Source organism: Empidonax traillii, unplaced genomic scaffold (assembly GCF_003031625.1).
Source record: "Empidonax traillii isolate 1590-97213 ecotype Southwest subspecies unplaced genomic scaffold, ASM303162v1 scaffold20:size5563877, whole genome shotgun sequence".
Taxonomy (NCBI): Eukaryota; Metazoa; Chordata; class Aves; order Passeriformes; family Tyrannidae; genus Empidonax; species Empidonax traillii.
The window spans coordinates 83,128-104,451 of NW_020955213.1; the positions used below are offsets into that span (position 1 = coordinate 83,128).

Genomic DNA, 21,324 nt, shown 5'->3' on the forward strand with positions numbered 1-21,324 from the left:
GCTTTCACCTACAGAAAACAGGCTGTTACACTGGGCTGAGAACTGGAAGAAAAGCAGCATGGGTCTGTTGCTCAGTAGGTAGGACAGTTGCCTGGAAATAGACTGAAATCATCTCAGGCAGAGGAAGCAATCGAAACTCGTGTGCTGTATAGTAGAGAGTATTATTTCTAAGTTTTGAAAGCAGCTGTATCTGCATGTCATGAGAAATCTGATGCTGTGCCTGCCTATTGGAATAAGCCTTGCAAGGGATTTAGATTTCCAGCTCCTGTTCTGTGGTAAACAGTCATTTGGTGTCTGAACTGGGTACCCCAGTGCCAGTTCCATTAAACAGAAAACTGGAACTGCTGGAACACACAACTCTGGAATGCTGGTGCCTTGGGAACTGTGAGCCAAGAAGGTCACTGCTAACAAAATGTATTCCATGTCAGGCAGCAACAGGGTAAAAGTTTCCAGGATCTTTTGTTTGTCTGTTTGTTTGTTTTAATTTAAGTAGAATTCAGACACACAAGATTTCATTGGCCCAGGTCTCAACATCTGTTTCTGCATTCTGATGACATTGATGTAACTGCTTTTTACTTCTGACGTGCAAAATCAGTTCCTTCAAACACTGCAATGTACTGACCATGAGAATTGCTCTTGGTACACAGGGACCAAATTGACCAACACTGTTTCTGGAGAAGGCTGCTGTGGTTCAGAACTGTGTGGATACACACAGCATTACTGGTAGTTGACTGGAAAGCTCTTACTTTGACAATTTCCTAATTAGTTTTGCAAAATAGGTTGGATAAACGTGGATGATAGTCTTTTGATACTTACATTTTTGTACAGTTATAACTAGATAATAAAAGAAATTTGATTAACTTTAAAGGCCAAATCTTCTGCTATTCACATGTAACAGACCCTTTTCAATCTCCAGCCCAGTGGTTCACAATGCAAATGCCCATTTAAGTTTTAGTCAAGCCTCTATGTTAATTCACTGACAACAATTTTTGTATAAAGGGGTCCAAAGCGGACAAGGAAAACTTAAAACTCTAGGCTGTTTCTTCTTTTTCTGCTGCTTGCTTCTCATTGTTTTCAGGTGTTCCAGGGGCTGTTGGTTCATCCACACTCGGGTATTCCATTGTTGCATTGCTGGAGGGGACTGTGGTGGCAGGAATGTTTTCTTCATTAGGTACCTGAACATAGTCTGCATTGGATTGTTTCTGAGCCATTTCTCTGCAGGAAGACAGGAGTAGGATTGTGATTTCACACATGTGGAAGTCTCATGTACACCAGAGTCTCTCAAAAGGATGAACCTTTGTATTTGCTGTCTAAACAGTAACCCCCTCATTATTATGACTGTGTAAAAAGGTAACAACATCCCTGCTGCTGAGACAGAAAGAAGGACAGAATATTAGCTAATAAGACCTTTCCATCACTGGTTTAAGTGATGCCATTAGAATAAAGGGGATTTTAGTACATTTAAATGCTACGCCAGGAAAGTGGAAAGGGAAACTGAGCGATGGCAAACAATGTCTGAGGAGGGGTAGCAAAACATACTGCTTGGTGTGAGCCTTCTGGGAAATTCCATGCAGATGTGGTGTCCCACTGAAGTGCATAAAAATAGAGTGCAGTCAGAAAAGAATTATGAAAAGGCTGAAATCTAGAAAAATATGCTAAAATACATTTAGTATTTTAGAAAATACTGCAATCTAGAAAAATATTTTTAGTAACAAGTATTAATTCAATTTATGTCACCAAAACAATAATAAACTCCCAATACTGAAGCACTGTCACATGCAAAAAATATCAGGTGCTAGTGGATTAATTCAATGCAGTAAGATTTATTAGGATCTGAGCACAAAATTAAATCTTAATGCTACATCAATTGAAAGCAGAAATGAGGTGCATGAGTGACGGGCCACTGGCCTGGGTTAGCAGAATTCCACGTCAGGAAGTCATAGCCCTGTGGTACAGGGAAGTAACAATTTTTTTTTCTGGCCTCAGCTGCATGTATTCATTTAGCATTCAACATGCTAAGGTGACCCTGAGCTGCTGTTTCTTTTTTACTCCCTCCACCCACTGTTCACAGACAGAGCTGATTTTCTAACTCGCCACTTTTAGCGTGTGTTGTTCAAAAACATTTACTTCACTATTTTAGATACTGCTAAGTAGTAGCTGCCTGTTAACCTAAGGAAGAGGGTAATGGCAACTTCTGTTAGGAGAGCAACAGAAGAAAAGTCCCACAAAAGCTAATGTTCTCACTCTGGAAGTTTTCTCAAAACTTGTATTATTTACCCTTCAAAAATGTTTACAGTAATTGTATTTCACTTTAGTTCTGGATTACCAGCAGTGCTTTTTAGAAATATTTGTCTTAAAATGAAGCAAAGAGAAACTCTTACTGCATCTCATTATTTGGTGACTTCCTATTTTTTGCCTTCTTGGTTAAGACCCAGACGATAATGCAAATGACAGCAGCTGCCAGGATCGCTCCAATTAATGCTCCAGCAACAATACCACTGTCTGAATCTGGAAGGAAAAACAAAAAGATTGCTTAACTTTACTTTTAAAAGTAGTAATATAGCAAAATCCCATGGAAATTTAGTGCAGGAGCTTTTAGCAGAAAGAAGGCATCAGATTCAAAGAACTCTTTCCAGCGGGGAGGCCAAAGGAAAGTGAGAATTATGCTTATGAGATCTTTGTTGCCTCCTTTCTTGTTGGTTAGCTCACTATCCCAACAAACTCTCTTTATGTCTGGCTAAGGGAAACTTTGGGCTGTAATACTGACAGCAGGTAAAAGCCTTTGCTCTTCAGTCCTTGCAAACACATTTTAAAATTCAAGTTGCCTTTATTTCTGTCTTTCAGCTGAGATATCAAATGTGTGCTCTGATCATTTGTTTTATTTCCACTTCAGTGCAGCTTCCAGCTCTGACCTGCTATATTCAGGTCATAGTCCACTGAATCACTGAGTGACCATTTCATGGACATCTCTCATGGCTGGTTGTACAACATAGGCTTGGCTCTTGTTAAATGTTACTGGTTCTGTGAAAAATATGCACGCAGGTGTGGTTCACCACTGCTTGAGAACACTCAGGATAAGGTATTTTTCTGTGACTGCAGTATTTTTAGCCAGTGGTTACATCTACAGTGCCCCTGTCCTTGTACTACCACGTTTCAGTGATGGTTTTAATTTCTGGGGTAAGGGGACCTCAGTGGGACCGATGGCTGGAAGGAATTTGCCAAAACTTCATGTCTGTCCATTGTCAGTAAAGGCTCTGCAATCAGAACCGGGTCCAGCTGCTGCTCCCTGTGGGAGTTAAGCTGGAGATGTTAAACCAGTTTTCTAGGTCAGTGTAAATTCTGGGCATGCCTGGATGAAAACTCCAGAGCTCTCCAAATCCTGTTCTGTTCTTACTTGAAGAAAAAAAAAAAATCTCTGCTTCAAAGCTGTCAGAGCATTCTCCTGCAAGCTGTGCCTGCCCTACCTCAGAGATGTGGCTCCTTTCATGCATTAAACTCACGTTTTGCCGTCAGGTCGAGCTCACAGGTGCTGTTCCCCAGCGCGTTGCTGGCTACGCAGCGGTAATAGCCACTTTCAAAGGCGGTGAGATTGCCAATGTAAAGAATGCCAGTGTTTGGATCTGGGACAAACAGGGAACAGGTACAAGTTACTGTTTGTATTCTGCAGAGGCAAACAGTTCTCTGTAGGTGGTAACACTGAGAGCTATTCAGGGATTAGAAATAGGGTTCTCTGATTATTTGGTTATTTGGGGGGGTTTAATATATAAATTCTTTTAATAAAAAACATTTATCTTCCTTGAAAATTGCTCCAGTGGATTCTGCAAAGGCATAAATATTTCTCCCATTTTAACAACTTAAGGTAATGGCATAGATAAGACTCCAACATGCCACACGTTTTTTTATTAAACAGGAAAAGTGTCCTTTGTTTTTGACAGCTGTTGGTCAACTTGAATAAGTAAAAATACAATTTTGTGACATTCGCCGTCAGAAGAGGAGGATCAATTTCAATTAGCCTATGTGGTACACAGTGTTTGAAATGTTGGTACTAGGGAATTTCAGATCTTGGACACAGTGCAATAGTCCTGTAGTTACGTACTAAATTGTTCAGTGGCAGGCTTGAGGGTGTTCCCCTCGACTCTGTACCAGCGGTAGGTGGGATGAGGCAATCCCTCTTCACATCTGCATAGGAGGTAGATTAGATGCCCTTTTTCAGGTGTTCCTTCTATTTTGCAGAAAGGTGTTGATGGTTTGACTGTAAAATAACAAGGAGGAGAACAGACACATCGTGAGTGCCTACCCGGGGCTGCAATAATCCACTTTGAGTTCTGGTACAATTTCATTTACAGATTTCCATCCATGATCAGAGTGTTATTTATGGATCTAACCAAAGCCTCTCCCATAAAAAATTGAGTAATATTAAATATATGTACAAGCCCTAGGATAGTCTGCATATTAACTGTTATTATGGAGGTGTTGAGACAAAGACTTATCAACGACTTTCATTATAACGGGCCACTCACAATTTCTGATACAGTATTCTGCCACACAAAAGTATAATTTTTTTTTTTTTAGGGACATGGCAGGAGCTTTTGCACAGAAGGGGAGAGGATCAAGTCTCGATTCTTTAGTATATTACAACTGTGGAACAAATAAATCAACTATAGTTCTGTTAAAAAAATATCTGTTTTGATTTCATTTCCTCACTTTTCACGCAAGGGAGGATTCTGTCTTCACTTACACTTAGTGTTTTTCATTTCCTACCCACAGAAACGCTGTTGTGGTTCTTTTGAGCACTGCCAGGGAAACTCTACCATCAATGAGCTCAGCCCAATTTTGTGTGCATAAATGAACAACCTTCCTTGGTTTTCGTATGTAAAGTGCAATCTTTAACTCAACTGCTCCAATATTTACTACTCATTTTGGGAATTTCAAATGAAAGTTATCTGTGGTACTTTGATTTTTCAGAGAATGAGTTGACATGTATCTTTTTCTTACTCCTGGAAGATTGGCAGGTGAGGTTGGAATTATGTTTTTTTATGACTGTGATTTGTCACTCTGGCCCTGTATGAACTCTCAAGACAATCAGTGATTAGATGGGGTTAGTACAAACTTTTGTCTTATTAAGACATAAAATATCTATTTCCACAGCTTTTCATCCTTTCTGTCCTGCCTGTTCATGTTCAAACTATTGCTTTCTTCCATCCACAACACACTTTCTACTACTTCCATCCAACACATCCTAAGTTTCTAGAGCTCTTGGGAATTGGTGTGAGCCAGAACTCTTGGGCTGTACTGCTGCCTCTCCCTGGATTTATGCAAATCACCATGACCAACATTAGGTAAAATTAGTGAAGTTTTGGTCTTTTCTGGGGCTGCATGTACTGATTTCAGAGAGAAGTTGTCCCTCCCAGCTAAAAGGGTGTTTTATTTTAATCAGAGCTAGCATCACTCTGTTTTCCAACACGAAAAGCAGAGTGAGCTGGGTAATTCCAGCTACCCTCTTACCTGCTCACAGTAGGTGAGTTTTTGTGAGCACAAAGTGAACCTGAAGGCCACTGGTGGGAGGGTGAGATGTGGCTGCAGGTCAGGCAAGGGCAGCTGTGCATTGGCAGCAGGTCCTCTCTGGCTGGAAGCTAGAGGGCACCCAGGCTCTGCTGCCTCCAGAGCCCTGCAAACCATCTGCGTCAGTGCATCTGGGAGCCTCTTCCCTGCATCACCGGCCTTGTTTACCACAGCTCTGTTATCCCCTCCGGCCCTGCGTGCTCTGAGCAGTTTCATAACACGGGGAGCAAACAGCGATCCAGCAACAGGAAGGGAAGGCACTTACCCAGCACACTGACAATCACAGATTTCTGACTCTGTCCAGCGTCGCCCTGAGGGCTGAAAACTTCACAGGTGTAGGAACCGGTGTCTGAGGGCTGCATGTTGGAAATTGTTATTGATGCATTCCCTGGACTTGTTGCAGCTGTTATCCTGTTCTTAAATGCTCCGTAGGAGTAAGACTGGCCTCCTGAATAATAATAGATCTGTGATAAAGAATCAGTTGTTAGTTTAATAACAAGAGATCTTCTTGCTGCTTGGTTTGGTACTCATAAGATTGTTGATTTCTGATTAAGCCAAGCAGTGTCTTGCCCCTGTATTCCTCCCTTTCCCAAGAAAGCAGAAATAAAAACACGATACATTTGAATGTATATTTGTAATGGTTCTTAAAAGACAAGCTTTTCAGAAATGGCATGTTTAATTGTCTAATTGACAGTAGATAGATCGAAGCACAGACTGATGCATTTGCAAAACAAAGGTGAGACCATTGACCATAAATGACAGTTCTCTGAAAAAATGCTAAGTCGTGGACAGTGAATAGTGGTATCAATTGAAGTACTGATAATTTGTGATAATATTAATAAGTGGCTCAACAGAAGATTATGACAAGGATGGACCTGTCATTGCAAAAACTGGGTGACAGTTCCCCGGTGTCTACATGCACAAACTGGGCTAAGTGAACAGTTCCAGCACACTCAGTCATTTCTTTAAACTGGTGAGAGGTAACCATATAGAATTACAGGTTGTGACCCAAGCAGATATACCATTGTTCCTGCTGACATTCCAGAACCAGCAGTGTAAACGTATTTATTGAAGCTGAACTAACAGCATGTTTTTTTAATGAAAATAGTGGGAAAATGTTTATGGGAAAAAGCTTCACAGACTCCTCTGAAATGCCATTCACACCTGACTAGTATCAAAATTTCCTGTTGGTCAAAGTTCTCTGCCTTTTAGGGACACTGCAGGTCCCCAGGCGAGAAATATAATTTGCTTTACTTTGCAGATCAACTGATTGCATTTTGAACTAAGAATATTTATTCTTAATCCTATTTATCCACCCTGATATGGTATTGACTGAAGTCTTTAAGCAATGTTATCTAAAAGCCTTTATTAGCTCAAGGCAAGGTACACCCCAAAACTGCCGGAGCACGGCTGGTTTATGCAACGATACGGCTTTGAAATGAAGGTCAGAACCCAACCTGCACAGCACCAGCAGCTCCAGGGCTGCAGCTCAGCCCCATCTCAGGTGCAGTTCTGCACACTCCTCAGCCAGGCTTTATCTTTCCCTGCCCCAGGATTACAAACAGCAGGTACAATTGCTGCAGGGCTCTGAACACCGAAGCATTCCCGAGGTGTGGGACCCTGGTGTTGCAGCGAGGGAGCATGAGAGGTCCAGGGGCGGCACAGCGACAGACTGGGTTACAAAGCCTGGGCACAGCTGGAGAGGCCCCCTGCTTTCCATTATGTGCATGTGATACCATCAGTTTTCAAACTGATTTTATGCTTTGCAAACGTTTAGAGATGTATCTCTGTTGCAGAACTATGGCCTGGATGCACACTCAGTGTATTCCCCAGGGAAGGAGAGCATTCAAAATAGGGAGTTTGGTTTAAACGAATTGCTCATCAAAAACCTGGTCTGCCTGGAATTACAAAAACACACTGGCCACATTGGTCTCATGCTACATTTATCTGAGTATGAGCACCAACAAAGTGTTATTTATCACTGTCTGAAGCTACAAGAACTGTGACTTCTGACTTCAGGCTCCTCTTAAGCTGTTGTCCCTAGATAGCTCTCAACAGTGATGGGCTGGATTTCCATCTCCATCAACCACACCTGTTGGAGTTTCCATCAGCTCTTTACACTAATGTGAAATCAGGTTCTACAATGATCTAAATGAAGTAATCTGTGTCTCACCACAGCATGAGAGGAGCGGCAGGCCCTTCATACCCTACTAAAAGGCCTGATTGCTGGAAAAAGGGGCTAAATTCTACTCCACCTTACTCAGAGTGATTTGGGATTTACACGAGAGTGAAGAGTAGCAGGAGGTGCCAATTGAGAATTAGCTTAGCTACAGCACATGTTCCCGGGAAACAGGACTGAAATGCAGTTAGGGCGTGCCAATAAACGCTGCAGAGGAGCCAGTGCTCCTTGGGATAGCTGACCTGAAGTCACGGTGAATGACGTGTAAGTCCTCATACAATGCACTGAGAAATGAATTCCCTGTGTTCTCTCTTTCTGATTGAATGAATGCTGTAAAAATATTTTGTGTACACCGCTAAATCTGAGGCAGGTGTCAACACAGCAGAGACTATTTTTTTTCTTCATGGATTTAAACAGAGTCTTTCTGGGTTGTTTGGGTTTTTTTTTTTGTTTCAAGTATGAACATAAAGGCGGTGGAACATCCTCAGGTAATTCAGTTCCTTTGCAGGCTCCTGCCTGTTCTCTGTTCTGCTCCTGTTTGATGCTTATCTTGCTGGCTCTGGAGTTCATTGCCTGAAGGAAGGTGGTAAACACCAAAAAAGGCTGAGTAATGTTGTGATTAATTACTGAGCGTATATCTTGTCCCAGAGGTATGATTGAATTGTGTACACAGGAAATTTCATTTAAGGGGAACATGTTTTAGTTAATTGGCTGTGAATTCACGGCCCATTTTAAACAATACACTCAAAATGGCTATTTTAAACCCTTGTTCAGAGCAGGTTTATGCTGTCCTTGAAAATCTTGTTGTGGCCCTCAAAAACCTCAAATTAAAATATTTGCAAAAATGTTTCTGTTCCAATTCAAGAGTAAAAAAACTTGTTTTCTGTTGAAGATATAGAAGACTATTTTGGGGCAACTGACAGTTAATGTTTCCTCCTACAGACACACATCTCATTGACATTTCTTTCCATTTTGCCTAAAATGTCTGTATGGGAAAACTGTATTTAGTCAGTGGCAGAATTTTTCTGGAAGCCTTTTAATCTGATGTGATAAATATATTTTAAGTGCACCGTCTTGAATGCAAAAAATATGAAAGAAATCTGTGCTTCTCTTGAAAAAATACGCTTTTCATGTCCTGAAGCAAATCATGAGCAGCTCTAGTGGAGTCGATGATTTACCACAGTAGAAACAACCTTGAAGGTGCAGTAATGGTTGCTGCTTCTCCTTTCCAGCTAGTTTGCTCAAGCAAGTTTTTATATTAATGGTGCCTTTTCACATTTAATGGGAGCAGCTGCCTGGGATGACTAATCAAACAACTGACAGCAAAAAGAGCGGAGTTTATCACTCCTAAAGCTTCTGCCCCTAATGACTGCACAGTCTGAAACACCAGTTTCTGCCGAGTTGCCCAGAAAACATCTCCCTGACTTTAGAAAGCGTTGCAGTTCAGTTGATTACTCAACCTGTGGGCTAGGTGGTGCCTGGAGCTGCTGTCAGCACCCACCCATCCTCGTGGGCTTTCTAAGGCATTGGTGCAGTTACTCTGCATTTCCACAGGCAGTTTCTGCTGCAACCAAGAAAAGGATTTTGGCTCATAGGCTCCCAAGGCAGTTGAGTCCATTATTTGTGTACCTGCTTGGGTTACAAACAGACCAGGGAATTGGGAATGATCACACTCATTTGGAAGAAAATCTTGGTAATCTCAATGCACTCCAGATGCTGGAGATGGTATTATTTGTGTCCCAAATTCTGGAGGATCTGGTACGTGAGATGACATGTGCTTTGCTTCTCCTTTAGCCTGACTTGTGGAGAGGCTGCTCCTCTTCTAGAGGGATGGTGAGGAAGGTTTTTGCCTGCAGAGGAAGCAGTTGGCAAAGCTGACGCTGAGTTGAAGATTTTCAAAAGCTGCCAGAGTGTGAGGAGCCCAACTGCAGGTTTTCTTTATACAAATTCTATAGAAATATCTTCCTTAGGGTGTGGAGGGGGTGTGTGAGAAAGCAGTCAGTAAATTAGGAGAAACTTGCTTCCATCTGCTTCCTTTCTTCTCGGGGCAGGACAAATATATACTCGGATTTGCATAAATATGTGTCTTTCAAATGTCTTTGGATGGACTGATTCATAACTTCCAGGTCAATACTCCTCCCATCCCCCCTCTCCTGGAGTCACTGCATCCCATTGCTGTACATGCCCAGTGCATATGGATATAAGATAAGATGTACTTGAAGATGTGTTAGAAAATGTCCACTTAATCTCCACAGAACTCTTGACTTCCTGACTAGGGGGCAGTTTTAGGACACGACTTCCTTTCCAATTCCCTCCCCCAGCCCCTTCTCCCTTTCCCCAGCAGCACATGCAAAGCTGTAGCATCCTGTTCCATGACGTTTCTCAAGGCTGATGGATTCAGTGTGTGACTCACAGCCTTTGCCTGGAGAGCTGGAAAGCTCAGACGTTCAGAGGGGCCCCATCATTGGGTTAGTTTGTCATTTGCTGTTTGACATTTTCTCAAGCTACCAGAAAAAGAACTGTTAAAGTCTCTTTCTCACTGATAAAAGCACAGGAGGACTGGTTTGAGATCATGATCTCATTTTCAATTCTGAGAACAGAAAGAATTTATAAAATAACAACAAGATAAAAAATTTTCATCACTCCCCTAAGCATCTTACCATCTAATTAGAGAACAAATGCCACGCACTCAGGGTGTTAATGAAGGCCCAAGGCTCAGATTCTGAACTCGAGGAGATGAGAAAGGAAATGCTCACACATGTGTTGGTTTCTCTGACAGTGTGTCACAGGATTGGGTCTGGGCCCACAGGCCTTATTTCATCCACAGCTTCTTTTCACACATTTTTGCCAAAACTCTGATCTGCCAGAAGGTAGTGGGGATATTATATCCTGCATTACTGGGGTTTTTGCATGGGTAATCAAGGGTGTTAACAGTGACTAGAAGTGTCTTGTTGCAACAGCGCTTTGGTAGAAGAGAAAAGGGAAGGAGTCAGAAGCCTTTAGAATCATTCAGCAGCTTTAGCTGGTGCAGAATAGTTTTGAGGAGCAGCTCTCTGATGTTCTCACAGTGTCATTCTTGGGGCTGAACTGTTAGTAAATAATTCCTACAGTGCATCAAGCACAAAACGTGATTTCTCAGTGCCTTTGGTGTAGCTGCTCTTCATCAGTTATTACTGGAGCTCAGTTTACACTGGGCTGTGCCCTGGACTTCATGGTGAGACGGGAATCCCGCTGCAGTCAAAGAGACTTTGGAAGGGATTACAGCTGGAACGCTGAGCTGACAGCTGAGAGGAAGCCAGTTCAGCAGGCAGCTCTGTGCCCTCTGTATCCACTGCATCTCCAAATGTTTTTATAGTCTATAAAGGAGGTCCAGGATGATTTTTTTTTTCACCCATGTAAATATGCAGCCCCAAATTTGGGCTATCCAGACTTGCTTACGTTCAGCCCAGAGACTCCTGGTGTGTGGATATGCCCTTCAGGTACCCTTTGGGTAGAATATTCCTGAAGGTGCTAGTTCAGCCACCTAGAATAGCTGTGGGGGAAAAAAAACCCAACCCAACTACATCCAAAATAATTTTGATAGAGAAAAATGCAATGAAAGAGAGAGTGAGTAAAAAATTCTGAATGATACATCCAATTCAACTTAGTCATGTGCTAGTTTTAAGATTTTAATCCAGAACATGAATATGGGTTTCACAGCAGCATAAATCTAGTAGAAGCTATTTAGGTCTTTTTTTTCCCCTTAAGATTATGGTGATTGTTTTCTTACCTTGTATCTCCAGCTACATCTTCCCCGTGCATCTGTCACATACACCATCTTTTGACATTGACTGACTGACTTTTCATCCATACTCAGAATACCGTGACACGGGGAGTGCTGTATTTGAGTAAAAACGGGCTGATCTGAGAGTTAAATGAGACTTTAAATGTTCCCCCAAAATCAAAGAGCCTCCTCTCCACACAGCTCCCCACCTGCCATCAGCGCTGATGACAAAATCTTCTGCAGATTTTGCAGAAGATGCCTCAAGCCTTGTCAACCGCGAGATGCAACAGAACCGTATTTCTGAGTTTTACCTAAAATTAGGCAAACTAAGATTGAAGTCTAATGTTTGCTCCAAATCCCCTAGTTACAACCTGATCATTTTCTGCTTATCTGCACTTTCCTTTCTGGTAAACAGAGGCAGTCCACCATAATCTCACTGACATCCAGGGAGTCACTCCAGCCGCAGTGATGGAACAACAGCATTTCTGTTCCTCTACACTGGCATTGTTGTCTCTCCTTTCCATGAAGCTGTTCCTTATAAGTGTCTGCTCAGTCATTTAAGTGTTAGATAAAACTCAACTTTAAAAAATCACCTCTGGCAAAAAGAAACGCTGATGTCTCAGAGAGGCCCTTTCCAGGAAGTTTTCCTGTAATACTTCAGGATGTGCTCTCACACGGTAGCCCAGTGCCCACAGCCGTGCCTTGCTTTGTGCTGGGCAGCAGAGCTGTGCTGGCACTGGGACCACTGCTAATCTGAATGTGGGGGTTCAGGGTGAAAGGAGCCAACACAGCTGTGCTCAGATCCCTCCTCTTGCCTCTTTTTCCTTCCTCAGGCTTTCCTTCCCTGGCCCCTGTTGCTGCACATGCCACAGGCGTGTTCCCACTTTGCAAAGTGGCTCCTCAGGCCTGCAAGGGTGGGTGGGTGTGAGGACAGGAGCAGATTGCTCACAAGGGAGCCATCCTCCTCTTCTGTAAGGGGTGCAGTGAGACCCTCCTGTCCACACAGTGCTACTTTCTTGGTAGTTCAGAGGTGAGAAAAGGACAGGGCAAGGTGAAAGCCAATATGTAAAGTAAATGGAAAATATTCTTCTTGTTACGTGCTGCCAACACTCTTCCCCTCTCAACTGCCCATCAGTAATTTTATCAAAGCAGTGTCAGTGTCACTGTGTGCAAATATTTCAAGCTTGCTTTTTTTTTAGAGAGCATTTTCATAAGAAGTCTATCAATAATTCTATTTCTCCCACAAATAACAGGCACCCATGGCCTCTTACTCATCCAGTGAATTTAAAATTTCGATCCAGAATCCTACCCTGGGCACACCTTGAGTAGCCAGGCATGGTCCCTGCTGATTTCATTCATTTAGGCTGTGGGTGGCCTGGGCTGGAGGCTCGAGGTGTGGCCCTGGTTGGGCTCAGGAGTTGTATTTGGCTTTCCAAGGCTGCAGCCCCGCCTGGGCAGAGTCAACAGAGGCTTCAAGCCTTCAAACATTTACTTAGGTGCTTTGCACCGAGGCCAGCCGAGTGACTCAGAGCGTGAAATGAAGCACAGATGTAGGTCTTAGCAGGAGCTGAGACTTCACCTTTTGAACCAGGCCGGGCTGTGATGTACCCTGGGTGAGCTGAATAAATAGTGTTTGCCTCAGTTTGTCGAGATGTAAAATAGAGAGAGCTCAGTGTTGGAAAGTCCTCAAGATCCTTGGCTGGGAGTTATTATTTAAAAATTAAATTTGTCATTAAAGGGCACGTTGCTAAGGGCTAAATGGAAAGCAGAAAAAGTCAAAAATACGTATGGCATCCTATTTTCCATGGTTTTATGCTTGCATGATTGAGTTCAAGCAAGGGGAATTACTTCTACTGGAGAAACTACTTAGGAAAAGAGCAGAGTTAGGCTCAATTAGTAAAAAGCTCTATATTCACACACTATATATAGCTGTGTTGCCTTCAAAGGAGTGCTGTGAACACCTGCCTTTCTGTTTGCTGCCTGTTTGTGATGTCTCACCCTCGCTGCTGTAACTGCCATGGGCTAAGCTGGGAGCACCTGCACCAGCCTTAACTGTAACAATATAGAGCTCGCTTTATTATTTGCTGCCACTGCTGAGAGACAGAGCCATATTCACAATTATTTGAGTAAATAGTATTTATTACAATTAAATTTTTTTTTCCCCGCACATAGTTGTTATGGAGAACATCCCCTTTGCTTAATCTTATTCTTGTGAATATACTGCCCATGTGAATAACAGGGTCATCAAGGCATCTACCATTTAGTAAGATGATAGGAATATTTTAAAATGTAGCAGGTGGGAGAAGAAGATGTATTTTTCTGCAATTTTTTGGAAAAATTGGAAGTTTCCTGTCTTCAAAATATCTGGCAGAAATTTTCAGGTTTCAGAAGTGGAATTTGAAAATGTTATCCATTTAGTTGATGAAAAAAAAATGGCAAATTTTGAATAGAGCCAGAATTGTCAACAAACTTTCTCAGGGCAAATATATGCTATTTATAAGCAGGTGTCTGTTTGTTTATTACAGACATGTTAGTAGAATCTAAATATCTCATACAATTAAATAAGCTTAGTCCACTTAAAATGCAAGCTATTGTTCTTGTATTTAGTAAGATATCTTTAGTAAGATGTCTTTTCAACATAGTTGGTTTCGTCATCTTACCAGCATATTAAATATATTTTTGACTTGCATTTTAGTATTGTTTTACCTGAACAATGAAAGCCAAAGGTGGCAATCTCCTCTATTGCCATACATATGTTCCATCTACTTGGAACAAAATGTGAAACTTAATTCACCTATGTGCCAAGCCACTGGGGCAAAGCCAGGTTTGTAGAGAGATTATTTTTTCTTGTTTAAACTTGTAGGAGAAAGACACGCAGGCTCTCAGGCTCTCAGTCCTTTCTGAAACTCAGAAAAGTCACCAGCCTGAAATAGAAATAGCAACCTCATGGGGAGGGAGGGTGAAAATCCAATTTCATGTTCATCTGTGTTGTGTAATTTCTTAAACCATATTTTCCACAGGCAGTCACAGTCTGTCCTTCCCAGTGTTTGCATTAACACCATTTATTTTATTGTGAATAGGTTCAAAATGGCAAGGAATTGCCATACTGTGGTAAATGGACACAGGGTCAAGTAATAGCAGACTGAATGGGCTGCTGAAAGCATTTTAGAAAGAGCAGTGCCCCAGTCCTGCAGCTCCTCCTACACGTGCACCCTCCAGGCACAGCTCCAGGCTCAGAGGAGCAAAGGGGACCCTCTGAGCTTCACTGAGCCCAAAGCCAAGGAGAAATGGCACTGCAGGAAAGGAGATTGTACCTTGGTGTTCAAGGAGAACAGGATTAGCAACTAACCCATGGCCTTTCCAGACTGAACCGACTTTATTTAATGAAAATGCAAATCATCCATTGCGGTGTGAAAGTGAATTTACCGTGAAATTACTTTCAGACGGGGGAAAACCAGCTGCAATTTTTCCCAGTATTGTTTCTTACACTCCTTGTAGGCACAGCTTTCCCAGGGAGAGCTGCAGCAGCCAGGAGTGAGCGCTGGAGGGATTCATCCGTCGGGTTTCGCTGACATTTGCTAGTCTTGCATCAGTTACTTCTTGTTGAGTGTATTCTGAACCACCCACAGCATTTTATGATTATAATTCTCAGAGGGTATTTTTCTCATCATTGGTCACAGTTTACAAATGGGTTTCCCCCCCTGGATCTCTTGAAGCTGTGTGATTCTCCCTCTAAAATACTTATAACTACAATCTGCTTATTTCCCTTGGTTGTAACCAGAAAATGCATTTCTTGTCTTGCAATATGGAAAATTTGACCCAAGTAGAACAGACACACTCCGACCAAACTTGGAGAAGATAGGCTTGATCCTATCTCAGTACTGCCCTTCCCACCTGAACAAGTGATTAAAATTTAAGATGTAACATATTGGATCAAGATGATAATATACTGTAATGCGTACAACTTACAAAACCTACAGCTACCCCCCTTTCATGAATAATTATTCATTTAATAAAATAGTTTTAACTTGAGGAAGGCAAACAATGAGTAACAGCTACTCATACAGTTAATCAGGTAAGGTATGTCTACATCAGTCTGGCATTCAGCCAGAGTCAGAATTTGGGATGGGCCCAGAGTTTATACTTGGCACGATAGAGGCTTTATCTGTGGCTGTGAGACACTGCAGGAGGGTAAGCAGTTCTGCCTTAGCTTAAATTGCCATTTCTTACATATTGTCAATTCCTGTTCAATGCCAAATACGGTACATCCTGCACATTCTGCCATTTACAGACGGTCTAATTCTGCTATAATTGATAAACCAAATAGAAAGTTTAACTCTATCAACAATGGCAAGCTTCCTATTGTAATATTATTAGGAAATTGGTGAACATGAGAAGAATATTGTCGGTGTGGACTGTGCCACTCCTCTCTTTACATCAAGTCTCAGCTGTAACACCAGGCAGGAGGATTGAACTCTTAAAAAAGAAATGTTAGAAACAGGATAAAACCAAACTGATTGATTCACAGGCACAAGCCTTACTCCAGGGCATGGGAAAAAAAATTCCCAGTCATCTTCAAGGATGCAGTAACACCTCTAATCATCATTTCTTCTTACAAAGGAAGGTGTTGCTGACTGCTCAGCACCTGTCACGACTGAGCTGATGGGAATTTGTACCCTGTGTGTTATGCTGGGAATGAATTCATATCCCCACCACAATGTAAGATTAACAGATATCTCTTGAAGTTTGGGCAGTAGTGTGAGTACACAGAGGAAGTTACACATCCCGTCCCTGACTCCTTCCAGGCAGACCAGGCTGCTCTGCAAGGTCTTCACTGCCACGTGAGAGGCTTGGGCAGTGGTTACAGCGTGGAGCTGTCTGGTTTGGGTGTCCCCTACAATCCCCTTGTGCCTCCGTGCTGACACTCCAGCCTACCACGCGGTCTCATTACACCCCTGGGGTAAAACACTGTTTGTCTTTGCAGCCTCTGGAGTTCTCGGGAAGGGCAGGGAGCATTTGCCTTTCATCTGTCATTGTTCTGCTTCCACAATGACAGCTGTGGGATGCCGTGAAATACCAATGCAAGTTTGCTGTGGCGAATTTCCTGCTGTAACAACTCTCTGCCAAAACACTCCCAGCTAACTTTGTGTTGATAGTCCGTTGTCAGGCATCGTTGCTCTTACTGAGCCACCGAATCAAGGAGCTCTTGTTTGACCCTTAAATGGGGAACACATTGTCATAGGCAAGGGCGTCTCACCAGGAAAGCAGCCTTCACAATGGCAGGAAATATCTGCCAGACAAGAGAAAAGGGAGCTGGTCCAGGGGGTGCAGTGCTTGTGTGATTTTTGGACACCTGGGCTTTGCTTCACACTTCCTGTGTGACTTGGAGCAAGTCCTTTGAGCATCTGAATCACTTTTGTGATTTCTCATCAGTTTCTAAAGGAATTCAGGATGCCAGTGGGATTTAGGAGCCCAGACAATTTGTGCATCTGCCCCTAAATTTCACTGCATCCCAGTCCTTAGTCCTTAGGGTAGGAGCACCAACACTACCTGCCTCCCTGGTCTGTAGTAAGGACAACCTATCAGATGTAACAAAACTCTTTGAGGACTTAAGGATATCTTAAATATAATTTCATAGCAATAATAAATAAATATCTTACAGTGTGCAGCTGGCTCTCCTTGGCACTGTAGAAGCTCCACTGAATGAAGAAGTTTCCCAGCGGTGCAGAACTCGTGTACGTGCACAGGAGGGTGACGTTCCCACCTGTGGTGACATTCACTGTCTGCTCGGGGACGGTCACCACAACACCCCCGACGTGGCCTGTGGGCAGAAAGTGTGGTGAGGAGAGATCCCCCAAGGAGAGATCAGGCCCTGGGAGCTGTGCAGGAGCGTCTCACTCCCGGTGTTAGCAAAGGAATCCATATGACGTGTAGTTGTTCTCCTTTCCAATACAGTTTCCCTTGGGCTTCGTGTGGAAATTTCAGTGGTAACAAGCTGGGAGTGGGTAAAAGCCAGCAGGCAAAGAAATCCCCCAGAATACCTGTGCCCTTACAACAAATAATCTGAAAAAGCAGAGTTCCTAAACCCGTGCTTGCTCTCACTTGCAGATACTCATCTTCTCACTAAGAGCTTGTGGTTAAACTGAACCCTTCTTCTGCACTTGCAGGGCTCTCCTGCACTTGCACTCTCATTCACAGCTGTCTCTTGACCTCTTTTTCAGCCTTTTGGGTTTTTGGGTTTTTTTGCTGTTATTCTTTTAGATGTCTGATCTCCTTCACCTTGGAGCACCATCACCTGTTGTCTCTGACTGGGACTCTGTGGCACTGTTGGGTCCCTCAGGCTGGAGCTGAGCAGCCTTTCTCTGCTTTTCTTTTGCTAATTACTTTGCTTTTGTTAAGATTTCTTAGGGCTGTTTTTTTTTTTTTCTCCACATCAAACCAAACTTTTGGAATGTGGGTTGTTCGAAGTTCTGTGATAACTCGATCAACCCTTTCTGCTGAGCTCAAAGCAGAGAGGGACAAACATAACCTGTGAGCCCTTCCCCATAATATTTTGTTCAGTCTTGAGTATGCAGTCATAGAAATGAAAGGAATCAAGCACCATGTTACAACATTTACCTGTTTCTGTCCTCTGAGTAACCAGCAGCAAAGCTTGAACTGTCAGAAATGTGTCTGAATTTCAGGGGTTTTGTTGTAGGTCGCTGAGCCCAGTTTTAAAGCTACTTTCTAAAGATTCAGAAGGAGGATCTATTTCTTTTGAATGTGATGGAAAGCATAGGTCTTTCTGAGCTTTCTGTGCAAAACAGGCAAGTTGAGAATTTCATCTTATAAATAAGTTCATGTGGGTTTATTGCATATATTAATGATAGAGGCAAAACATGTAAAATCTTCTTCTCAATGTAATATCTGTGCATTTTATGTTCAGATGCTGCTTTTGAGAGTTTAAGCAGAACCTCCGGTAATACCAAATGCTGAAATGATCAGCCCAGTGAGAGAAAACATTGTTTAAAAACCAAACAATCTATTTTGATATTTTTAGCCATATAAATATGGCAGATTTTTCAGTTGCTACAGTATGCAAACCTATCTGAACTCTGGGTACTATTTTCTTTGTTTGATGGCTTCAATAGTAAAAGCTCACTGCAAGGAAGGAAGGAATAATCTACTTTCCATGCTGATGGAGCTAGGAGGAGAATTAGTGGGTTAAACTACATCAAGATTTATATTATTTGTGACGATAGTCTCACAGGAATGGCTGGAGACTGACCTAGATGTGTCAAACCTGCCCTGGGGAAAGAAGGGATCCCAGGGCTGGCTGCCAGTCCTGCTTGTCTTGTGAGTTCACAGCAGCTTAATCCGTACTGAGATCGAATAGAAAAGCTGTGTCATATTATTTTAGGTATCTCAGTTCACAGTTCTCAGCTTTAAGCATTAGTGTTGGCCAGAGGGTGATGGTTTCTTGCCACACAGTTTACACGTGTTTATTTTCTGCTCTTTGCAGGATTAAAGCTACGGTCGTGCAACACAGTGTCGTTGCACTGAAAACATCCATTTTCCAGTCATCTGCTCCACATATTTCCTTTATAATTCTCTGGTTTGGGAGTCAGGAGTGCCACAGAGCCTGACTGTTATAAGCTTTTCCAGAAGAAATTTTTATCAGAGACAGGCATTCTAGTTTCCATAAAACTGTATATTTTGAAGAAAGACAATTAATTGAAATAGGCTTTGCTCTGGTAAAAAGATAAAGTCAAAGCCTATAAGACTGACCTTGTCCTGTGAGCTATTTAAAGCCAACACTAATTGCGAGATGGAGCTTTTGACTGACAGTGGAGTGAACTGGACCCACAGAGCCTGTTCCCTCATCACGGATCTTAATGGGAGTTTCGTGTTGCATTTAGTTCACTGTTTACAGTTTCTAACCCCTAATCCCATTTCATACACACAGGACTTTTGCTTTAAATGATGAAAGTGCATGAGTAAGAACTGGCTCAGTGAAAAAAGCTAGTGTGAACACGACCACAACTTGTTTGGAACAGTTGATCCATGTCTTTCACTCATCAATATTATTGTAAGGCCTTTTCCTTCCTACAGAGAAAGTCTTTGCAGTTAATTTGGAATTCCCCACTTTCACTGAAGTCTTTTGCAGTGTTTAACGCTCATGAAGTAAATCCAAGTTTGCTGACCTTTTTCTAGCCACGACAGAAAACCACAGTCAGCGGCACCCATCAGTCTGGACACACTGCTAGTCTTAAATCCACAACTTTCGCATTAGAAGACATTGTTTTGAAAAGTATTTGTACCAACTCTGAATTATTTTCCACTTCTAAGGCAAAAATCTGTTGGGTTTCTGTCTATGTGAGAGTCAGAACACTGAAACTCCAGGAATATTAATATTTAATATTTAAAATATTTCTATGGCATCCAAACCAGATAACTCCATCTTGAAAAGAACACGTGGGAACAAACTTCCATTTTCTGTAGTGGATACAGGGACTGTTCATCTCTGTGGAACATTAGACTTAAAATGCCTGCTTCTATATATATGAAAAGTAAAGCTTAGCACAATGAAATGTCCTTGAAACAGGAATAACATATAATCTTTAATATGCCATATAATTCCTAGATTCCACAAAATTTATGCGTCACTTAACGTCAGGGAAATCCAAAGATTATTTGCATGCTTAAATTTAAGCACCCCCCCCCAGATTTTTAGGTGGTGGTGGGACTGAGCCATCATTTCCCAACCCTATTACTAAGGGGAGACAAGAGTTGAATGTGGGAAAGCCCAACCTTAAAACACTTGAAAGACCCAAACGCTCCATGCAAGAACTCTTTGCCTCTTCCTGACGTTAGAGCAAAGCATTAATTAATCTACCAAAGCTGAAATTCTGTTCTTGAGCAAAAATCTCTTACCAGGCAATGGTCAGTTTGCAGATTTGCACAAAACGGCCTAGAGTACAGCCATGAGTTTCATTCCATCCTGAAATAAATCCCCTTGAATGCTCTAGTTTGCTGGTCAGGTTCATCTGCTCCCTCACTTCAGCAAGCTCCTTTAGCCCAGTGCTATTTCTATCAGTTTGTTATTCTTACCTGCAAGGACAGCAAGAACTGAAAATATCTCCAGCATCGCTGCACGCATTGTCTTGACTCTGGGAGAGAAAAGAGACCAGATGCTGCTTCTGACTTGCACTGAAACTCAACTATTTTTTTCAGTGGGTTTTTGTTTTCCTTATCACCACGTCAGTGAGCTGTTTCATACTCCTTTATCACATGTGTGCCTTTCTCCGACTAGCGGTGTGACTGTTCACTTGAAACCATTTTGTGGGGTTGGAGCAACTCAGGGGTCTGTTAATAATAAACCTTTAAATCAGAGAAGCCCAGGTTCCCCCACTTTTGCCAGGGCCCAGCAGTATTGGTCCTCACCTAAGTAACTCCATTGAGTACAAGGAAAGTATTTGTGGAGCTATTTAACAGTCAATCTGATTACCAGTTTTGGAGTCAGGCCTAATATGAATAAGAAATAATCTTTATTTCCTGTTAATTCTATAGTTTCTTTCCAAAAATGGGCATGTGGAGGTAAGACATTGTCAGTACATTTTCATTTTAAAACATATATCTTATACAGTTTTGTACAGAATGATTACATTGGACTCAGGATTGCTGTGAAATTTTAATACTGAATATTCAATATTATAATATTGAATATTGAATATTAAAAATTTAATTTTGAATTCACCAATAAGAAAACATACCAAAATATAGATCAAATAAAAGTTATAGTAAAACCTGCTTCATCCAGTTTTAATCCATGAAGTTCAGT

At 42.0% G+C, this 21,324-nt stretch overlaps 1 protein-coding gene across 1 annotated transcript; it reads right to left on the minus strand.

Annotated features, from left to right (window-relative positions):
- Nucleotides 1–665: 665 nt before the first annotated feature.
- VSIG1 (V-set and immunoglobulin domain containing 1) lies at nucleotides 666–20,643 on the minus strand. The gene is made up of 7 exons (XM_027899865.1): nucleotides 20,595–20,643; nucleotides 17,165–17,325; nucleotides 5,828–6,026; nucleotides 4,097–4,252; nucleotides 3,501–3,620; nucleotides 2,382–2,508; nucleotides 666–1,215 (listed from the first exon to the last, which is right to left on the minus strand). Exons 1-7 carry the CDS (start codon nucleotides 20,641–20,643, stop codon nucleotides 1,032–1,034), a joined length of 996 nt encoding a protein of 331 aa, XP_027755666.1. The 3' UTR covers nucleotides 666–1,031.
- Between the last annotated feature and the right edge of the window lie 681 nt (nucleotides 20,644–21,324).